General features: G+C 38.7%; 3 protein-coding genes across 3 annotated transcripts; all 3 read left to right on the plus strand.

Annotated features, from left to right (window-relative positions):
* Positions 1-4,563: 4,563 nt before the first annotated feature.
* LOC103453316 (uncharacterized protein PB18E9.04c) lies at positions 4,564-6,705 on the plus strand. Its single transcript, XM_008392855.4, has one exon. The coding sequence runs from the start codon at positions 5,068-5,070 to the stop codon at positions 6,304-6,306; it is 1,239 nt and encodes a 412-aa protein (XP_008391077.1). The 5' UTR covers positions 4,564-5,067; the 3' UTR covers positions 6,307-6,705.
* A 4,888-nt stretch (positions 6,706-11,593) lies between these two features.
* LOC103453378 (uncharacterized) lies at positions 11,594-11,944 on the plus strand. Its single transcript, XM_008392921.1, has one exon. The coding sequence runs from the start codon at positions 11,594-11,596 to the stop codon at positions 11,942-11,944; it is 351 nt and encodes a 116-aa protein (XP_008391143.1).
* Positions 11,945-12,131: 187 nt separating this feature from the next.
* LOC103453379 (uncharacterized) lies at positions 12,132-13,115 on the plus strand. The gene has a single exon (XM_008392922.3). The coding sequence runs from the start codon at positions 12,132-12,134 to the stop codon at positions 13,113-13,115; it is 984 nt and encodes a 327-aa protein (XP_008391144.1).
* The last annotated feature ends 6,909 nt before the right edge of the window (positions 13,116-20,024 follow it).

Below are 20,024 nucleotides of genomic sequence, written 5' to 3' on the forward strand. Positions count from 1 at the left end.
TGGCGCCGTCTGTGGGAATCGATACGAAAAGTTGTGTCGGTTCTCTTTCATTTTTTCACCTTTACTGTGAATATGCAAAAATCACAAAAACCCAAAAAACCAGTCCCATCTCTCTTTCTTTCTTGTATCTGCATCTTAAGCCTCTACCCTTCTCTCTGTCTCACAGAAAATTCAAAGTTTATGATTTCAGATGCCTTCCAAATTCCACATAACCTAATGCAGCTTCAGAATCCCTGTCCGAATCAGTAAATTAGCCACTAAATCTACACCTCTGATTCCGAATCTGGGATGGAAGGCTTGCTGACGATGATGAAATCAGAGCGGCGATGGCAATCGAAGCCGCTTCAGACCTCTAAGCCCTCCATTTTTATGGCTTTCTTCTCTTGCATCGCTTGGCTCTACGTCGCTGACCGGTTTGAAGAATCACAGTAAGGCTGAAAGGAGGAGAAGATGGACAATCAATGCATATCTTTTCCACTGCAATACCATCACGACTACCACTGAAGAAGAACACGGAGAGAAAAATCGGAGATCCCAAACTTCTTCTAAGATCGCGACTACGTCGTCCCAAATCCACTCTCCATAATGTTTTCAACATTCAGTGGCGATGAAAACGGCGCCGTTCTTCGGCTTCCTCGGTGTTGCTGCTACCCTCGTTTTCTCATGTATAGGAGCTGCCTATGGCACAGCAAAGAGTGGTGTTGGTATGGCATCCATGGGGGAGATAAGGACCTAGATCTGCAAAGCCACTGAGACAGAACTTATCTCTCTCGTCTCTCTCTTTCACCCTCTCTCCTCTAAGGCTTCAGCTTAGATGTGCATGGAGTCTCTCTGCCTCCTGGTTTTCGGATGCTCCAGAGCTGTGCGACAGCTGCTTCGGCTCCTCCACTTCTTTGAAATAAGGGAAATTTTCACTCCGGAATCATGAAATCGGTGTTTCGGAGGTAATCGAGAGGCAATTTCTAGGGTTTTGTGAAGAGATCGGCCTTCAATTTTGAATATGTCAGGCAGCCGATCGAAATCGGAGAAATAGGAAACTGAGAAGCAACTCCGGCGAGACACTTATGAGGTCTTCGGCGTCAGTAGGAACTCTACCGACCAGGAAATCAAAAGTGCTTACCGGAAACTGGCTCTCAATTGGGTTCTTGGTATTTATGTTTTTTCTGGGGAAAGAGGAAAAAATCTTGCCAACAGATTGAACCCAAAAATAAAAATCTCAGTCGGCAGGGAAAAGAAGATCTTTGCTTATTTTGTTGTTAGGGTTCTTTTGGTTTGGATTTTTAAGGTTTATGTTGGATTTGAAGACCTTGGTGAGAGAGATTTTTCGAATTGAAACCCGTTCATAAGCTAGCATCCGGTGGGTGCGATAATACTATAAAGGTGTGGAAGCTGTACAATGGGATTTGGAAGATGGATTGCTTCCCCGCCCTTCAAGTGCACAGTGATTGGATATCCCTCCGAGGCTCCAGTTCCTGCCAATGGTGCCGTTGTGAATCGGTTCTCTGCCGCCGGAACTCCCTCCATTTTTTCAGGGCCTGTTCGTCGCGGCTTTGATTTTGGAGGTAATCTGACTTTTCACCAGAGGATGGGCTAAACGTGGGTTGTATTATGATGTTGTTGAGAGAATATTTCAGAAAAAGAAAAAGGGAAGAAATGAGTAGAAAATGAGACCACCAGTAAAGCTACAGGAAAAGAAACAAAAGCAGAAAAGAGAAAGTAAAAGCAAAAGAAAGCAAAAAAGGAAAAGCCAAAAAGAAGATGTTCCACTATTTCACTATCCCAAGGGATAACATGATTAAAGACAAGAAGATGACCACCAAGGTTCCCCGTCTCCACTTTCTGTTGGACCAGAAGATGCCCATCAACATTCTGAAAACATGGAATTTATTTTTCTTCTTTTGGAGACATCTGTATAACCCCATCAGAGGGTAATAATAATAATTTAAAAAAAATGGCAAGCCCGAATTAATGGGCTGGAAGGTTATGTGGAGGGCGAAGGCCCATATGCCTAAAAGAGCCAGGCCCTATGGCTTCAAATTTATTCGGCACCCTGTCGCTATTATCACCAACCAGGTGATCAAAAGTACGCCCAATACTCCAAAATCATTCGGAAGCTTGTCGCTATTATCACCAACCAAGTGATCAAAAGTACATCTAGTACTCCAAAATAATACATGAGCATCATTCATGTCAATCATACATAAATATTCATGAGCATCACTCATGTCAATCATACATAAACATTCATGACCATCATTCACGTCAACATTCATGAGCATCACTCATGTCAACATTCATGAGCATTTCTCATGTCAACATTCATGAGCATCACTTATGTCAATCAATATAAACATTCATGAGTATGACTCATGTCAATCTAGCTTCAAAAGCTTCATTTACAGAGCTTTAGCTTCAAAAGCTTCATTTACAGAGCTTTAGCTTCAAAAGCTTCATTTACAGAGCTCTAGCTTTGAAAGCTCCATTTATAGAGTTCTAGCTTCGAAAGCTTTATTTACAGAGCTCTAGCTTCAAAAGTTTCATTTACAAAGCTTCACTTGCAAAGCTTCACCTACAAAAGCTTCAGTGCAGGGTATACAAATATCGTTTCCGAACAACTGCCACTTCGACCCATACATGAATTCAATTTGAAGTCTCCAGCCAACAGACCCTATTGACTGAAGACTTGGGGGACTACACTATGTACCATATATTGGGCTTCCTCAACTGGGCCTCATGAAAAATACTTGGGGGACTTAGCCCATTATTTATGTATTGAGGACCGAGCCCTTATCCTATAAAAGGGACTCTCTCACTTTCATTAGAGAGCACCCATTATTCGTGTACTGAGGAGTGAGCCCTTATTTTATAAAAGGATTCCCTCACCTTCATTAGAGAACATCGCCGCCAACTGAGCAACCACCTCGCCGCGAGCATCACTCTTAACCCATCACTTATGTATTGAGGAGTGAGCCCTTATTCTATAAAAGGGACTCCCTTACCTTCAACGCCACAAGCCAAACCAACCAAGGCAATATAAGCCACAAGCAGAGCAGCCTCCCAACATGTGCTACTTCTAGTTGAGCATCATTTCAGATTGGGCACCGCCTCATATCAAGTATCAGTCCTAGACGACATCTAGTTACTTCGGCCCACACATGGACTGAAAAGTCTCTAGCCAAAAGACTCTCTTGACTGAAGACTTGGGGGACTACTGTTTATACCATACTTAAGGTCTCCGTATTTAGATCTCGTATAAATACTCGGGGGACTCAAATGTAATTATGTAATAAAGAAAAGGGCAAATATGTAATAAGTGATGAGCTTTTATTCTATAAAAAGACCCCTCACTCTCCTCATTGGGAGAGGCCAATTCTTAGGCCTGAGATCCCCTAAGCCTCTCATATTCAGAGGCTCTCTCTCTCTCCCTCTCATCCTCTTCAACATCTCAGAGAAATACAATATCAGTGTGGACGTAGCCCAAACATTGGGGTGAACCACGATACATCTTTTGTTATTTACTTTCTTGCAGATTCACAGTCGGATTTACATTGTTCCAAGACCCCTCCGGTTTTGCGCATCAACATAGTATAAATGACATTAGGAAATATTGTGGGAGAATGATCTCCTTTTATAAAAGAGAGTTTCTAGCTTTGTTCTGACATTAGCACGTGTCGTGTTGTGATTGGCTTCTGATGTTGACACGTGTCGCGCTATGATTGGCTTCTGATGTCGACACGTGTCGTGCTGTGATTGGCCTCCTGGTTGGAGGGAAACGCTTTTGGTTCCTTGACGATATAACGTTGACCGGTGCTCGGTAGTTTCGGGATTGGTCAAGTATGGTACAAACACTTCTGAAAGAGCCCTCTATTAAAGATATCCATATTTGTAATTTTTGCACATGACCTCCAAAAGTTCATCTAATAATATAATCTCGTTTCTCCTCGTCAAATAATTCTTATGTGTTTGAGTGTCTCCACGATAACTTCTTGTTTTTAAGTTTGGATTTGGTAAATAAATTATAGAAAGGGATAATATACTTAATTTGATGATGAACAAAGAGAATATGATATTATCCCAAAGCTTGCCATTGTTACCTAAAGTAGTTCATTTGATAATTATTTTCCGTGTAAGCATGAATAGCGATAGTTTCCCAAAAAAAAAAAAAAACTGTAATAGCGATATAGATTGAGCCTAGAGAAAGTAGCGGTTTCGTTCCCTTGTAGCCTTTTGCCCAATTTAGTCGTTAGACAGCCTCTTTCCTTGTTTTCTACTTTCTAGTTTCTAGCAAATTCTTCATTTCACTTTTAATTCAATTTAATTTCTTAAGAAAACAGTATAATTCAATTATTTTTGGTAAATTCCTTTATAAAAAATTATTTTTTGGTAAATTAATTATGTGAATTTCCAACCTTTAACTTTCATATCGCTTTCTTCCTTTCACAGTCATCCTCTCTCTCTCTCTCTCTCTCTTTGAATTTGACCCGTTGCCAGCCACCGGCCCCCTCCTTTTTCCTACTCCAATGGCGACCCCACCCAGCACTCTCTCTCTCTCTAGAGATCGAGGATCTTTCTCAAGAGCAGAAAGACTAAATAAATAAACCTTTCGTTCCTCTTTCATCTCTCTTTTGCTTCTCTGAAACCCTAGCGGCTCAGCCCTCCAAAACATATAGGGAAAAAAGAAGCACAGAAAAAAGTAGTTCCCAAAGAAATCAAAAAACAAAAAGAAAGAAGAAAAGGAGACCCTCTCCTCTACTATCGATCAATCCATCCATCCATCAGTTTTTATATTCTCTCTTCTTTTAACAGAAACTTTTGGCTCTCCAACTGAAAGACAAGGAAAAGATTTTGCTTCCAATCTCAGATCTCAGGGCTTCAATGATAAAGACACGTTCCTCTCTCTCTCTCTCTCTGTCATAAAGCTGTTCTTAGACAAGGAGATATGAAATATTTGTATCAGTCTTACATTCACTTCACCATGCCTTTTTTCCCACTACCCTCATAATCCCTCTCTCTCTCTCTCTCTCCAAATAGTTTGTGACCATCTCCATCTTCTTGTTCATAGTAGCCATGGATTCTGGTAATAGTGGAAGTATGCAATCTTCAAGTGGTGGTGAAGCTCAAGACCATGAAATTTCTAGACCCGATTCGATCCCGGTTTACTTGAATTCTCCGACCGGCCACTTATTTGGTTCCTCCGACCCAACAGTACACCCATCTCTCCTTTCTCAATACCAAAACCACCCACCCACTACCACAACACTTTTTGATCATCATCTCTCATCTAGTAATTACACTTATGATCATTTCCACACAACATTGTCTCATCCCCAACCAAACTCATCAAACCCAAATTTCATCCCCAGCCCAAGATCCAATCAACCCAACTCCACCAACCCCATTCCCAACCCACAGCCTTCATCAACTACTACCGAAGCACGAGGAGGACAGACCAACACCGTTGCCACCCGGAACACGAAGAAAAGGACAAGAGCTTCTAGAAGGGCACCAACCACCGTTCTCACCACCGACACGTCTAATTTTCGGGCAATGGTGCAGGAGTTCACTGGTATACCAGCACCCCCATTTTCAGCTTCATCCTCATCACCATACGCTCGAAGACTCGAAATGTTTGGCTCCGGAATAAGGTCACCTCTTTACCCTTTACGTCCTTCGGCTCAAAAGGTCCATCAGCCAACCCCATTTCTCTCTCCTTCTTCTAATTCTAATACTTCATTGTTGATGATGATGAGCAATAGTATTAGTACTATGGTTGATGCTACTAATATTGCTACTACTAGTAATAATAGTAATGTTAATTTCAGTTCAATTAATTACCAATTACTATCTGATCATCATCAAAATCAAGGCCTCTTCCAAAACATGCAAAACCCTATTCTCACATTCCAATCCCTACCACAGCAGCCTCCTCCATTCCATTCTTCAATCAATGTGCCTAATTTTGGGGCAAGACCTACCCCCCGGGGAGTAATTGATAATTTGGCCATGCATTCATCATTTGAGGAGCAATTGGGTCCGAACCGTCATGGATCGTCACCATATGTTAACACAAACCAGCTCGGTGGTGATGGTGTTGGATCAATAGACGACAGCCATGTAGCAGCTTCAGATGGGAATGGCGGCTGGAGGGATCATGGAGTACTTGGATCAAGGGATGGGGGATTATCATCACATGATCACCATTTGAGGCCTAGTTTAGACAAGTGTTTGGAGATGGACAATGTTAATTCTAGTACTAGAGGTGAAGGTGCGGTGGACTCGTGGATTTCTCCTAATTCAGATCACTAGATAATGTTAAATCTAGCTGCTGGTACTAGTACTACTGCGTGAAAGAGAGCCATTGGTCGCGGTGGTGGTGGTGGTGATAACGAAGAACCTACATATATAGCTGTTGTTCTTTTTATCATTCACCATTCAATCATTTTGCAGTGAGAAAAAAATCGAGGTAAGTGACGAAAAATGACTTAACCAATTATGATACCGTGACAATACTTAATATGACGCATCATCGGTAGTTCAATTATATACAGTTGTATATAGCTAGCTAGGTACCATACCTTCTTAATTTATTATATGTAGCTGGGATTTATTTGTAGAGTATGTATTTACAGTACCAGTTTTTTCTTTCTTTCTTTTATTGTATTACAACTTACAAAGTATATATTCATTCCTATCGTATTTTCTCCATTGATAATCACTTTTTTAAGTCTTAAAAAATGTGCTTTGGTTACTACTGCATAGAGAATATATACACATATGGAATAAAAATAAACAGACAGTATAAGAATAATTAGAAAAGTCGATGCTCTGTGGATGGACGGATGGGAGATATTTGCCTGGAGATTTTCCTGCCGCTGAGTTAAAACATATTACGTATTACAAGCTACAAGCTCGATGTTAGATTATTTGTCTATGAATATTAAGTGAATAGGTTTAATGTATGATGTCTAATTGATTGTTTGCTGAGCGAGTTATGGGTTTTTGTACGTTTCTTTCCTTTTAGCTGGCTTTGTTAATAACCTTTTATTATTAACTAATTCTTACTGTTGGAATTTGCTAACACACACTAAGTTTCATCGTTGTGTTATTATATCTCGTGCACTTTTGAAACATAGAAGTTATGATGGAGCTGTTGGTGGCAAAGGTTTGGGGAATCCTTACCTGCCGCAATCATAAATCATGAGAGTCATCACTAGTTTTTGTGCTCATTACCCCAATTTCCTTCCGTATTGTGGTAAAAGAGCTTCCATATATCTTACCATTATCTTAGCTTCACAAGGTTTAAGAATCATAAAACCAGGTTCTTAGGATTTTCAATTTGATCAGTAATGTTTTTCTTGAGAACAAATGATAATTCCATTAACTTATTCCAAGAAAAAGGACTAGGGTCTCACTAAACTTTTCCGAAGAAAATCACATGGAGAAAACAATGGGTTCAGGAAAGAACACCATCAATTTCAGAAAATTAAGCACAATTAAACAATGAGTTTAGGAAAGAACACCACCAATTTCAGAAAATTAAGCACAATTCGTTACAGAATTAAAACTAAAAACATGTGTAGTAATTTAATCAAAGAGATCGAACTATGCTTGATTTTAGAGATAAAGAATGCAGAAAAGTCCATAAAATTGATATGCACATTTTTAGTTTTATTTCCAGAAATTTTTGCATTGATTTTATCTTTTCTCTGTCTCATATTTCTTCTCGTTACTTTTTCTTAATTTAACTTGTGTATGTCAAATGTGTTCCACAACAATTGTACTAATATAATTAAGAAATTGTGAGCATCAACTAAGCCAAATAGATAATATACCAAAATTCGCAACGCATTATGTAAATAACAAATGGATAACATGTGAACCATACATATACACTTGTCAATTCAACAAATAATTATATGGATTACAAAGTGCTGGAATTCGACAAACCTCACTTAATTGATCGATTATATATTACAACTAAAACTCAGTGAAAATTTGCCTATAGCACTAATTAAGTTCGTGCAGGAACTTAACTAGTTGGAAAAATTACCCCATACCGCTTGCACCTTTTTACATGGTGGATGGGACTTGCATAGCATGCATGGGTGAGTCGTACCATGAGAAATTAATATAACTAGTACATATTGTACAACTAGGTAGGTTTTGCAACTCTAGTTGAAGTCTATTCATATGTTTTAAGGTGTAAGTTCCAATCCTTCATTTTCTAATATCGATTGATTATTAAAAACGAAAATCAAACTAATTGATTGAAAAATTGTTTAAGAGGAATTAGAAGGCATCAAGTAATCATCGTCTAAAATTAAAACGAAAATGACGAAAATGACAGACAAACAGAGAAGGATTGATTTTGAATTTTTGGAATCATGACAACATATTGAGGTGGTGACATGTGACTAGTCTTTTTTGGATTATGGTGACTCATGGCCCATGCCAGGGAATAACACGGTATTATAGCAATTGGCAATGATGTTCTTCACTTCACCATCTATCCGTCTACCCATCCTTCTTTTCAGTTCACTCAGTTGCCCTCACCTCACCCTGCAGCTTCCGTCTCTCTCTCTATTGGCTCCTCAAATCAAATTAAGGCGGAATTAGCGTTATTAAGCTTATTGGAATTTGTGATGCTTTGCCTTTGCACGCCAAGAAATTAAGATACAAAGAAGCGGCTTTAACCCTCATCATCATCATATATCATATATAAAAAACTAATGATCAAGTTTTTTGTTTCTTTCTATCAAGAGTCAATCATATGTAGGAGAATTGTACTGCAATAATTAAGGGGTGATTTTTCTCTTCTTTTTTCTTTTTCCAACTTATCATGTTAATAAGCCTCTTTTTCTCTTTAATTTCTTTATTTATTCGTTGTGGTTGTGCATGTTTTCGTACACGCAATCCATGACGTATGTGGAACTTTGAAGAGACTCGAATGTTAAGAACTCGTGGCTCGGACTGGTTCCAGCTTTAGCCTGCAATTTTGGATAGCTTAATTTTGTTGGTCCTAAAATCCCAAGAAAATAGCTTTTTTTTTAACAAAAAATATTATTTATACTAGAGAGTGGAGGAGTGAGTTAAGCCTCACAATAGGCTAACAATAATGTGGTTTAAATTCTCATTTGGCGAGAATCAAACATAAGACTTCTCACTTACAAATGAAAAAAAATATCATTAGACCGTAGTACTAAGTGACTCAAGAAAGTAGTATACTACTTGTACGAGAACTCCTTTTGACAATTCTTTAGGTCTTCAGCATTCAACTTATTTAAGGCATATACTAGACAAGATTAGGATTTTGGGACCTTAAACAATTATAATTTAGAGGCAAATTCTAAACCCTAAGGCCATCTCCAACCGATGACTCGCCAGATGGTTTGTTTTAGCTCTCTGGGCCTCCAAGATCCTCGAAGATATTAATATTTTAATGAACAGTACATGGTCATATTTGCCTCCATCTCCAACCAAGGGTCAGAGGGCCAGAGGACTCGTTTTAGCCATGTCACATAAAATCGTCTCCAACCGAGGGCCAAACATAATTTATTATTTAAAAACTACAACTTAAATTCAAATCCAACGGCTAAGTGACGTCATCATGAAACAAATGGAATAGAAGTTATAGGAAAAAAGGGAATTTAAAAAAAATATATGAAACAAATTTTGTGAAATAGAAGTTATAGGAAAAAATGGAATTTAAAAAAAATATATGAAACAAATGTTGTAAAATAGAAGTTATACGAAAAAAAAAAATATGAACCAAATTTTGTAAAATATAAGTTATACGAAAAAAAAAATATGAACCAAATTTTGTAAAATATAAGTTATAAAAAAAAATTATAGGAAGTTATAGAAAAAAAAGGTTTAAATTCATAAAAACAAAAAAAAATTTGAATACAACGGCTAGTGACTGGCTAGCCGTTGGAATTCAAATTAGTGTCGGTTTTAACCGATACTGTTCAAACTGCTATTATATTAACATTGCTATTAGTGTCGGTTATAATCGACACTAATAATATAGCATATATTATTTATGTCGGCTATAACCGACATAAATAACAAAACATTAAAAAAAAATGGCCAGCCCCGGGCTGGCTGGCTGGCTGCATGCAATCAGCCCTTCAGCCCTCTCCGATTCTGTGGAGCCCTCCCAGATTCCAGAGCTCTCTGGCCCTCTAAACCCTTCAGTTGGAGATGACCTAATGGACCTAAACCAATAATGTAGATGTGTTAGTGTGTTAGCATATTATATGTAGAAGATAGAAATCCCAACTTCCTATGTATGCTGATGTGTTTACATTTTAAGAAATGGGATCATCCTAGTAATGTCATTTTCGTCGTACAATTAGGTATATAATAGGCAGCCCACCAATGATCTAACACTAAAGAAAAGTCCGTGCCTGAAAACAACAGCTAAACAAAAGCCACATATTGGCTATTCCACAACTTAACGTGAATTAGTCGCCTACTCTTAGCCAACAAAGAAAAGCATGTTTAAACAATTCAAAATCCAAGTATATATAACAATAATTCTTGCGCTGCAGTTTTGTAGTTTTTGGAAGTTCTAAATAGAAAAGTGGATTTTGATGACTAACTCGTTTCCTTGGCTCTAGAAAGTTTCAACTTGTGAACCACATAGCGGCCAACAGCTTTTTAGTCCATTCTATGCCAGAGGAAGTACCCAAAAGAGCGACCACAAGCATTGGACACAAAAAGCAATCAAATACAAATAGGCTAAGCCAGGATTTTAATTCATTGGGTACCCTCATCAAGCTATATCGTGATACTAAATTGATTTAATAACATGCATGCCGACGTTTATTACCCAGAAAAAGAAAGAAAAAACTTAATATTTCTCATAATGAAAACCACTAGAAATTGTTATAGCAAACAAAATACGATGTTGTGCATTTGGCGCTTTACCACAATGATGGAAAGTAATAATGTCTATGCACTCTATTTGTACCATACTTAGGGCCTCCGTATTTAGACCTCGTATAAATACTCGGATTACTCAAATGTAATTATGTAATAAATGGAGGGGCAAATATGTAATAAGTGAGGAGCCATTATTCTATAAAAGGGTCTCCTCACCCTCACAATCCTGAAGCCCCCTCATCTCTCTCAAGCTCTCATGCTCACAAAACAGAGAGCCCTCTCAAACTCTCCCTTTCTCTGGGGGACTCCCCCTCACCCTTGTAATCCACACATACAGTCAAAGAAATACAATCAGTGTGGACGTAGCCCAAACATTGGGGTGAACCACGATATATCTTGTGTTATTTACTTTCTTGCAAATTCACGGTCGGATTTACGTTGTTCCAAGACCCCTCCGGTTTTGTGCATCAACATTTGGCCCCGTCTGTGGGAATCGACACGAAAAGCTATGTCGATTCTCTTTCATTTTTTCATCAAATCTCACACTATCCGCCGTAAGTCTGCAGAAACCCAACACCCACACTCAGAGACACCCGCAGAAACCTCTCTCTCGCTCTCTCTCTCTCTCTCTCTCTTTTACAGAGACTGCAAACTCTTCAATTAAGTCTTAAAGTTTCAGACTTTCAAAATCAGAAGCAGAGCGAAGATGGATATGGTGAGTGCGAGTGCGAGCAAAAGGAAGACGACGAGTTTCCACAGTGAGAAGATGACTCTAGAAGATTACCTGCTCCTCATTCAATCCAACTCTCACCTCCATCTCACCGTCGCTCATCTCAATCAGATCATTTCCATGCACAGATACAAGAAGATCTACAAAGTTCCCAAGGCACGTTTGAGCGACGCCGTGGGCTCTCTGTCGCTAGTTGATCCGGCTCGCTCGACGCTCAGAGACTACATCTCTCCGTTTGGGATCACCACCTTAGAGGACGTCGTCACCGACCTCGCCGACCTCAACTGGAAGGAGTGCCGCGTCACATCCATTGAAACCCAAAATTAAAAGGAAAAGAAAAAGGCAATTTTACCCTATTTCTTTCCTCTGCTCTCTGATTTCAGCAGCAGCCTAAGATTCCTACCACCATTCAGTGGCAACACCCTTTTTGGACAAGATTTCGTCGGAAGCCGACCAACTCGAAAGAGATTTCCTCGTTCCCTACTGATTATTTCTTCAACATTGGGGTAGAATTATGAGAGTGAAAAGGCAGAAGCGTCATCGGAAGAGTGTGAGGTTCTACACAGCATGCTACGGCTTCAGACAGCCCTACAGGGTGCTATGCGATGTTACTTTCGTGCATCACCTCATCACCAATCTCATTACCCCTGCTGACAAGGCCATCTCTAATGTCCTTGGTGCCCCTGTCCTGCTCTTCACCACCAAATGCGCCATCGCCAAGTTGAAACAACATGGTCCAATGCTTGGTCCTTCGTATTCACAGTCTCTTGAAGCTGCTAATAGCCTTATTACTGCAAGGTGTGATCACGAGAGTCACGTGAGTGCTGAAGATTGTATATTGGATGTTGTTGGGCAAAGTAATTCCGAGCACTTCTTTGTTGCTACTCATCACGTTGATCTTCATCGGAAACTTCTCAAGACACCAGGTGTCCCTGCTATTTATGCTCTGAGGACTGCTCTTTTGTTTAAGTCCCCTTCTGATAACCAACACCAATTTGTCAAAACTTTTAAAGAACAACGCTTGCATATGACTAACTTGGAATATAAGTTGTTGAAGAAGCAAAAGAATATTTCGAATTCTCTTAAAATAAATGATCCTCCTGGTGAAGAAGATGGTTATGGAGATCAGAACATGGAAGCGCAGGCTGTAGCAAATAGGGATATTGCTAGGATAGGATTGGGCGTGAAGGATAAAGTTCAATTTAATAGAAAGAAGGCAAAGGTACTACCAAACTCATTTCTTTCATGTTCCTCCTGGAAACACATAACCTCCACCCCTGCCCCTCCTGTGAGCCCTAGCCACGACGTCGTCGAGTACTTGCAACTCCAACAATCATTGTCGTTGGTCCTTGATTACAGACCCTACGGTGTCGTTTCTGCTTCCGGGACTGCTCGTCCAGAGAAGAAACTGGTGCCAAAGAGGAAGAGGAAGCGATCACCGGTAGCCACCGATTTCGCTCGTGCTGCTCTGGACTCTGTTTCGTACGGATCTTGCTGACGTCACAAACTTACCCTTAAACTTGGCTCTGCTGGAGACCATCTCGCTGCTTTCTTGGCTTTGCTGTAAACCTGCAATGCAGTAGAAAAAAGAGAAAGGGCAGAAAGTGAAAAGAAAAAAGCAAAAGCAAGTCTGTGTAGGTGAAGATGTATGTAAGTGGAAAAGAGAAAGAGACTGAGTGAGAGAGGTGCGGTGCAAAAGAGGAAAGCAAAAGTGGAATAAAAGAAAAAGAGGAAAGAGGAAAGCACTTGGACAAGTATACTGACCTTTTACAGCTAGAGTACACCAGCTGGTGTTCAGATCTCGTGATGTATATTGACCTTTCATCATGCATATTCCCATTTTAAAAACACCCATCCAGAGAACATGCAAAAGTATCAAAGTATGAGAGACCATGCATGCTGACCAAACCTGCCTTCACGTGAAGTTTTCCTCCAACAGCTGGACCGTTGAGGTTGATATCAAGGGAGAAATCTTGCTGTCGCCAAGTCCCAGCAGTTCTTTTTTGAACATGTAATTTATTTTTCTTATCTTTCGGAGACATCTGTATAAACCCCATCAGAGGGTTAAAAAAACAGCAAGCCCAAAATAATGGGCTGGAATGCTGTGTGGAGGGCGAAGACCCATATGCCCAAAAGAGCCAAGCCCTATGACTCCAAAATTATTCAGCACCTTGCCGCTATTATCACGAACCAGGTGATCCAAAGTACGTCCAGTACTATAAAAAATTATTCGGCAGCCTTCCTCTATTACCACCAACCAGGTGATCAAAAGTACGTCTAGTACTCCAAAATTATACATAAGCATCACTCATGTCAATCATACATAAACATTCATGAGCATCACTCATGACAATCATACATAAACATTCATGACCATCATTCATGTCAACATTCATGAGCATTACTCATGTCAACATTCATGAGCATCACTCATGTCAACATCCATGAGCATCATTCATGTCAATCAACATAAACATTCATGAGCATCACTCATGTCAGTCTTCATTTACAGAGCTCTAGCTTCAAAAGATTCATTTACAAAAGCTCTAGCTTCAAAAGCTTCATTTACAAAGTTCTAGCTTCAAAAGCTTCATTTACAGAGCTCTAGCTTCGAAAGCTTCATTTACAGAGCTCTAGCTTCAAAAACTTCATTTACAAAAGCTCCAACTTCGAAAGCTTCATTTACAGAGCTCCAGCTTCAAAGCTTCACTTACAAAGCTTCACCTACAAAGCTTCAGTGCAGGGTATACAAATACCACCTCCGAACAACCGCCACTTCGGCCCATACATGGATTCAATTTGAAGTCTCCAGCCAACAGACTCTATTGACTGAAGACTTGAGGGACTACATTATGTACCATATATTGGGCCTCAACTGGGCCTCATGAAAAATACTTGGGGGACTTAGCCCATTATTTATGTATTGAGGACGAGTCTTTATTCTATAAAAAGGACTTCCTCACTTTCATTAGAGAGCATTCATTATTCATGTACTGAAGAGCGAGCCCTTATTTTATAAAAAAGACTCCCTCACCTTCATTAGAGAGCATCGCCGACAGCTAAGCAACCGCCTCGCCGCGAGCATCACTCCTAACCCATTATTCATGTACTGAGGAACAAGCCCTTATTTTATAAAAGGGACTCCCTCACCATCATTAGAGAGCATCGCCGCCTGCCGAGCAACCGCCTCGCGGCGAGCACCAACTCTAGCCCATCTTTTTTGTATTGAGAAGCGATCCCTTATTCTATAAAAGGGACTCCCTCACCTTCAACACCACAAGCCGAGCCAACCAAGACAACATAAGCCGCAAGCTGAGCAGCCTCGCAACATGTGCTACTTTTAGTTGAGTATCACTTCAGATTGAGCACTGCTTCATATCGAGTATCAGTTCAAGACGACATCTAGTTACTTCGGCTCACACATGGACTGAATTTCAAGTCTCCAGCCAAAAGACTCTCTTGACGGAAGACTTGGGGGACTACTGTTTGTACCATACTTAGGGCCTCCATATTTAGACCTCGTATAAATACTCGGGGGACTCAAATGTAATTATGTAATAAATGGATGGGCAAATATGTAATAAGTGAGGATCCCTTATTCTATAAAAGGGCCTCCTCACCCTCACAATCCTAAAGCTCCCTCATCTCTCTCAAGCTCTCATGCTCACAAAACAGATAGCCCTCTGAAACTCTCCCTTTCTCTCTGGGGGACTCCCCCTCACCCTTGTAATCCATACATACAGTCAGAGAAATACAATCAATGTGGACGTAGCCCAAACATTGGGATGAACCACCATATATCTTGTGTTATTTACTTTCTTGCAGATTCACGGTCGGATTTACGTTATTCCAAGACTCCTCCGATTTTGTGCATTAACACACTCTAGTGCAGATTTGATCTTGTTGATTCCCCTTCTTCGCAACATTTAACAATTTAACTCTCTAACGCTATTGTTGATAAAAAAAATAGAATATTATTTGCACTCTAAACTTTTTATATATAGAAATAAAAATACATTTATGTGAGAAATGAGAATAAACATCTAGAATGAGGATAAAAGTTGTTTCTTGATTTACCATATCAATAATAAAAAATAAAAAAACTAATGAAAAATGTTTGAAAACTTTGAGTTTTAACGATAAAGACAAAATAAAAGGTAAAGTGAATAGTATCATGATTGACTTTTTAGTGTAAAAATATGATTTTTTTATTAAAGTGTACCGGAAACTTTTCGTTAAAATTTCTTTAAAAAAAACTCTAATAGTACAAAATAAAAAATAAAAAATAAACAAAAAAAATCAATCGTCAACTACTCCAACTCATGTTAACTTTTTCCCATTCTGATAAGAGGCAACCCCTTTTACTCGCTTCCCTCCCTTTTCCTTTTTGTTTTCCTTCTTGTCGCTCTTTTGTTCTGCCGAAGATATCCGAGGATCCTTTTTCTAGGATCCCGGGAATCCAGTGATTATAATCGTTCATCATATATCGTGCGGTTAGTTTTCATTAGATACTATTTATATTTAATTTTAAATTTTAAATTTCAAATTTCTGACCACACGATGTACGATAAACGGCCACAATCATGGAATTTCCAGGAAAAGAATTCGGCAAGGGTCCTTCTTGGTTGTAATCTATCTCGCGCTTTGTCGATTAAAACTTTAAAAAAAATAAAATTAATGAAAAATGCTTTAAAACTCTTAGTTTTAACGATAAGGACAAAATAAAAGATAAAGTGAATAGTACTAGGTTTGACTTTTTAGTGTAAAAATGTAGTTTTTTGTTAAAGTGAACAGTACCGCGGACTTATTATTAAAACTCCCTTTTAAAAAGGTAAATCTAGAGACTACTACTCACCTCAACCTCAAATCTTAAAGCAACGGTTGTTGTTCATATTCGACATTGTGGTTTTTTGTTAATTCTTGTGGTTTGTACGTCTGACTAATGACAATAAGGATGAAGCTCGATATTTTTTTAAGGTTACTCATAACAGTGGCTTCTTTGCTGACGGTTACTCATGGTGCTTTTATGGTAGTTATTCAGCTCGCCTTACTTCTCATGAGTGTTATATTCTATGTTGGTTGGATGTGGGTCATTTATGGCTAAGAAATTGTATTTTATTTCTAATGAGCTTGTAATGTGGAGTTGCGGTGTTTATTTTGGCATATGTGGCTTCTTGTTCTTGATCCAAAGATTTCATGCGTTTTTTTCATAGGTTAGTTTTGCTCCAACTTCACATTTGGCATGCCTAATCCTATGAGTTCTTGATCGTTCTTAATGAAGTTTCATATTATCTTTAAAAAAATAAAAATAAAAATAAAAAAAATAAAAAATAAAAAAAAACACTAGCTAGCTAAGACTCATTCATTCCAATATAAGCATGACATTCTTAAAGAACAAAATACATTATGCAAACAAAGTAAACATCTTTTATCGTCAAAGACATTTGCCAGTTGGCACCTTATACAACAAATTGTTAACTATATGCTAAAACATATTTTTCGAGAAGTTAATATGAAAGCATATGATTTTACTATGTTATGACACAAGTACAGCCAATCTAGTAGTTCAACAATTGTTTTCATGTAATGGTTTTTAGGTTAAACTTTGACATGTTTGATAATAAAACCTGCAGAGGATTGTCGTTTTTTTTTTTTCTTCAAAGAAAAAACAAAGTAAACTGAGAGAGAGAGAGATAAAGAGAGAGAGAGAGAGATCACAGATGTTTTAATTTTGAATGCTTAATGAATGTCTCAAGAATATACGATTTACAACTTGGGAGGTGTGGGGGTTTCAGTTTCAGTACTGCAGACATGGAGACATTATCCATGTCTGCCTCACCGGGTCTCAGGTAGTTTTCGATAACCCCACATGTCCCCCACTACGTACATACATATATCTCTTCTAGATTGTAGAAGATGCAAGGCCCTTGGCAACAATTAATAATCCCAATTGTAGTTCTCCTTCCTAGATTGGATTCGTTCGGACCTTTAGCGAGTATTCCTCCAAGAACTTGCACACCCGAAGGCACCATGGCCTCATCTGCAATTTGCAAGCCGTCTGTAAAACAGTGCGATATCATGTATTCAACTTTAATTTGATCAAATAACATCATCAGCTCTAAGCACAGAATAGGAACCAACTGAACCAACTAAATGAACCAAGAAAAAAATTTGTTATATATTTTAGGGTAGGTTATAATTTTCTGGTAAGAGAATGAGAATCTATTTCATGATTTCACCAACGTGACGCACAAAACGACGTCAGAGCCACTTCATACATCTTAATCATCATGGTTCACACTTGCAGCAAATCCGAACGGTAAAGACGCAATTGGAGGCGTCGTACGCGCTCCAGAGCCCAACAAAGAGGCGGGAACCAAGGAAGAGCCGTACACGTGTATGGTGAGATGTTGCACACCACGTGGGAAGGTGGTGAGAGTGGGTCTCCACCTTGTCACCTTGATGTGTGGGGCCGTGGGGGCGGTGCGGTAGGAGCCTATGAGCTAGGGCTTTGTCTCTCAGCTTGTTCACAGTACACCGTGAGAGAGAGAGAGAGAGGGCAAGTTGTGGAAAAGGCAATCATTTGATGGGTGCTTGGCAGCGTCTGCTCACTAGTCCCCATGGAGATTATGTCTGATGCTGACACCTTTTGGTCATTCCTTGTTTGCACTCTGCAACCCCAGCACCATAGCTATCATGTTTACATATTCTTCCACCTCTGCAGTCGCTAAACTGTGTTCTCGTTCAATACAAATCGTATTGAAGATGTTAGGATGTGGAGCACTTTCCCATTTCAGAAAGAAACTTTGCAACAACTTTATCATAAGGTGTTGGGTTATTGTCAATTTAATCAATTGGTCTTTATGTTGTACGAGTGGGTTATCACGCATGTCAAGCACAATGACATGACTTAATATGTTTATCTCATTGTGTTGTTTAAACGTTTTACTTGATATCGTTTTACTTGAAAGTGTAAAATATTATTCATATCAAAAAGTTAAGAAATTCTATGAAGATTTATGAAAAGTTTAACTACTTAAAATTATAATTAATTTATAATGCCGTAGTGAAACTTTAACTTCATTTAGAATATTCGCATCTAGAGTGTTTTTTTTTAACAAACGATATTATCAAAACTAAGGGAATGGGTTAAGCATCACACTGGATTAACAATAATATGGTTCAAGTTTGCCTTTGAGCGAGAATCTAATCTAAAACCTATCGTTTATAAGTGAATAAGAATATTACTAGACCGTAGTACTAATTAGCTATTCACACGCATAATTAATCGTCTTATAACTCACAACCACAAGTCAATCATTAGGTCATCAGTAATACTAAAATTATATTATCCTACTTATATTCTTTTATTGTGGTTGAAAAGTAGTGGTGGGTTTAAGCTTTTAGCTTTCTATGCATATATTCATAAATATAATATTTAAGTAAACTTTTCTGTGCATGTTAGGTTGATTTTACATATACTTTCTACCTCTTTTGCCTATTATTTAGTTATGATTTCTGTTGGAGTTTTGCAGGAAATATGATTTGAGAACAAAACATGAATTTCATGGTTAATATACGAGAAAACAAAGGAATTCATGAGATGGGCTGCGTGAGGTTTGCTGGACTTGTGCAAGTCAGTCTAATATTGGGATATGGGGCAGCGCAAAATAGTCTAAATTGTGTAAATTGGCAAGCCCAGGTTTCTAATCCAATTGGTGGGGCGGTGCTGCTCTAATTTCCTAATCCAAATTAGTGCTCATAATGTGTGCCACAAGGATTGGTATTAATCTCCTTGTTGCGTCAGATAAAAGGAAGTAAAGAAGACAACATAATAAGGACACCAGCGGCACAAATTGAAGGAACCTCCAAGCACATTCACTCGTGTAATACAGAGAGGGAGAGAGAAGCCGAGAGACCTCAAGAGTGTACTACTATCAACAGTGTACTACTACTTTTAATATTTGATATTAAATTATCTTTTCAATGTTTTCACTTGTGTTAGAAGTCTGAAGTTCAATTTTAATAAGTGATGGCGTGTCGTGTGACTTAGCCAAAATTTGTACTAGAAGAAAAAGAAAAAGAAAAAGATTTCAACTTTGGGCCCTTTTTTTGGTTGGGAAACCCAAATAAGTGTCACCCATCTATTTAAACCCAAAGCCCATTCTAACCTAATCGACCTACACAATATTCAAAAAATGTCAACCGAAGCTTAAGCAGGCAAGTAACCTTTTACCACAGTAATCGAAAAGTGTTGAATCCTTGCATAACTTCATAAGCCATGAATTTAAACCCCTAATCTAACATCTAATAAAAAAAAATCTATTGTTCGATAAAAAAAAATTAAAAATAAAAAAAAAAAAAGAAAAAAAAAAACAAAGCCCAAGCAGAGATAGGAAACCCAAAT

This window comes from Malus domestica, chromosome 08 (genome assembly GCF_042453785.1).
Source record: "Malus domestica chromosome 08, GDT2T_hap1".
Classification (NCBI taxonomy): Eukaryota; Viridiplantae; Streptophyta; class Magnoliopsida; order Rosales; family Rosaceae; genus Malus; species Malus domestica.

Coding starts and splice junctions, on each gene's coding strand:
- LOC103453316 (XM_008392855.4), top strand. CDS start 5,068: ATGGATTCTGGTAATAGTGGAAGTATGCAATCTTCAAGTGGTGGTGAA.
- LOC103453379 (XM_008392922.3), top strand. CDS start 12,132: ATGAGAGTGAAAAGGCAGAAGCGTCATCGGAAGAGTGTGAGGTTCTAC.
- LOC103453378 (XM_008392921.1), top strand. CDS start 11,594: ATGGATATGGTGAGTGCGAGTGCGAGCAAAAGGAAGACGACGAGTTTC.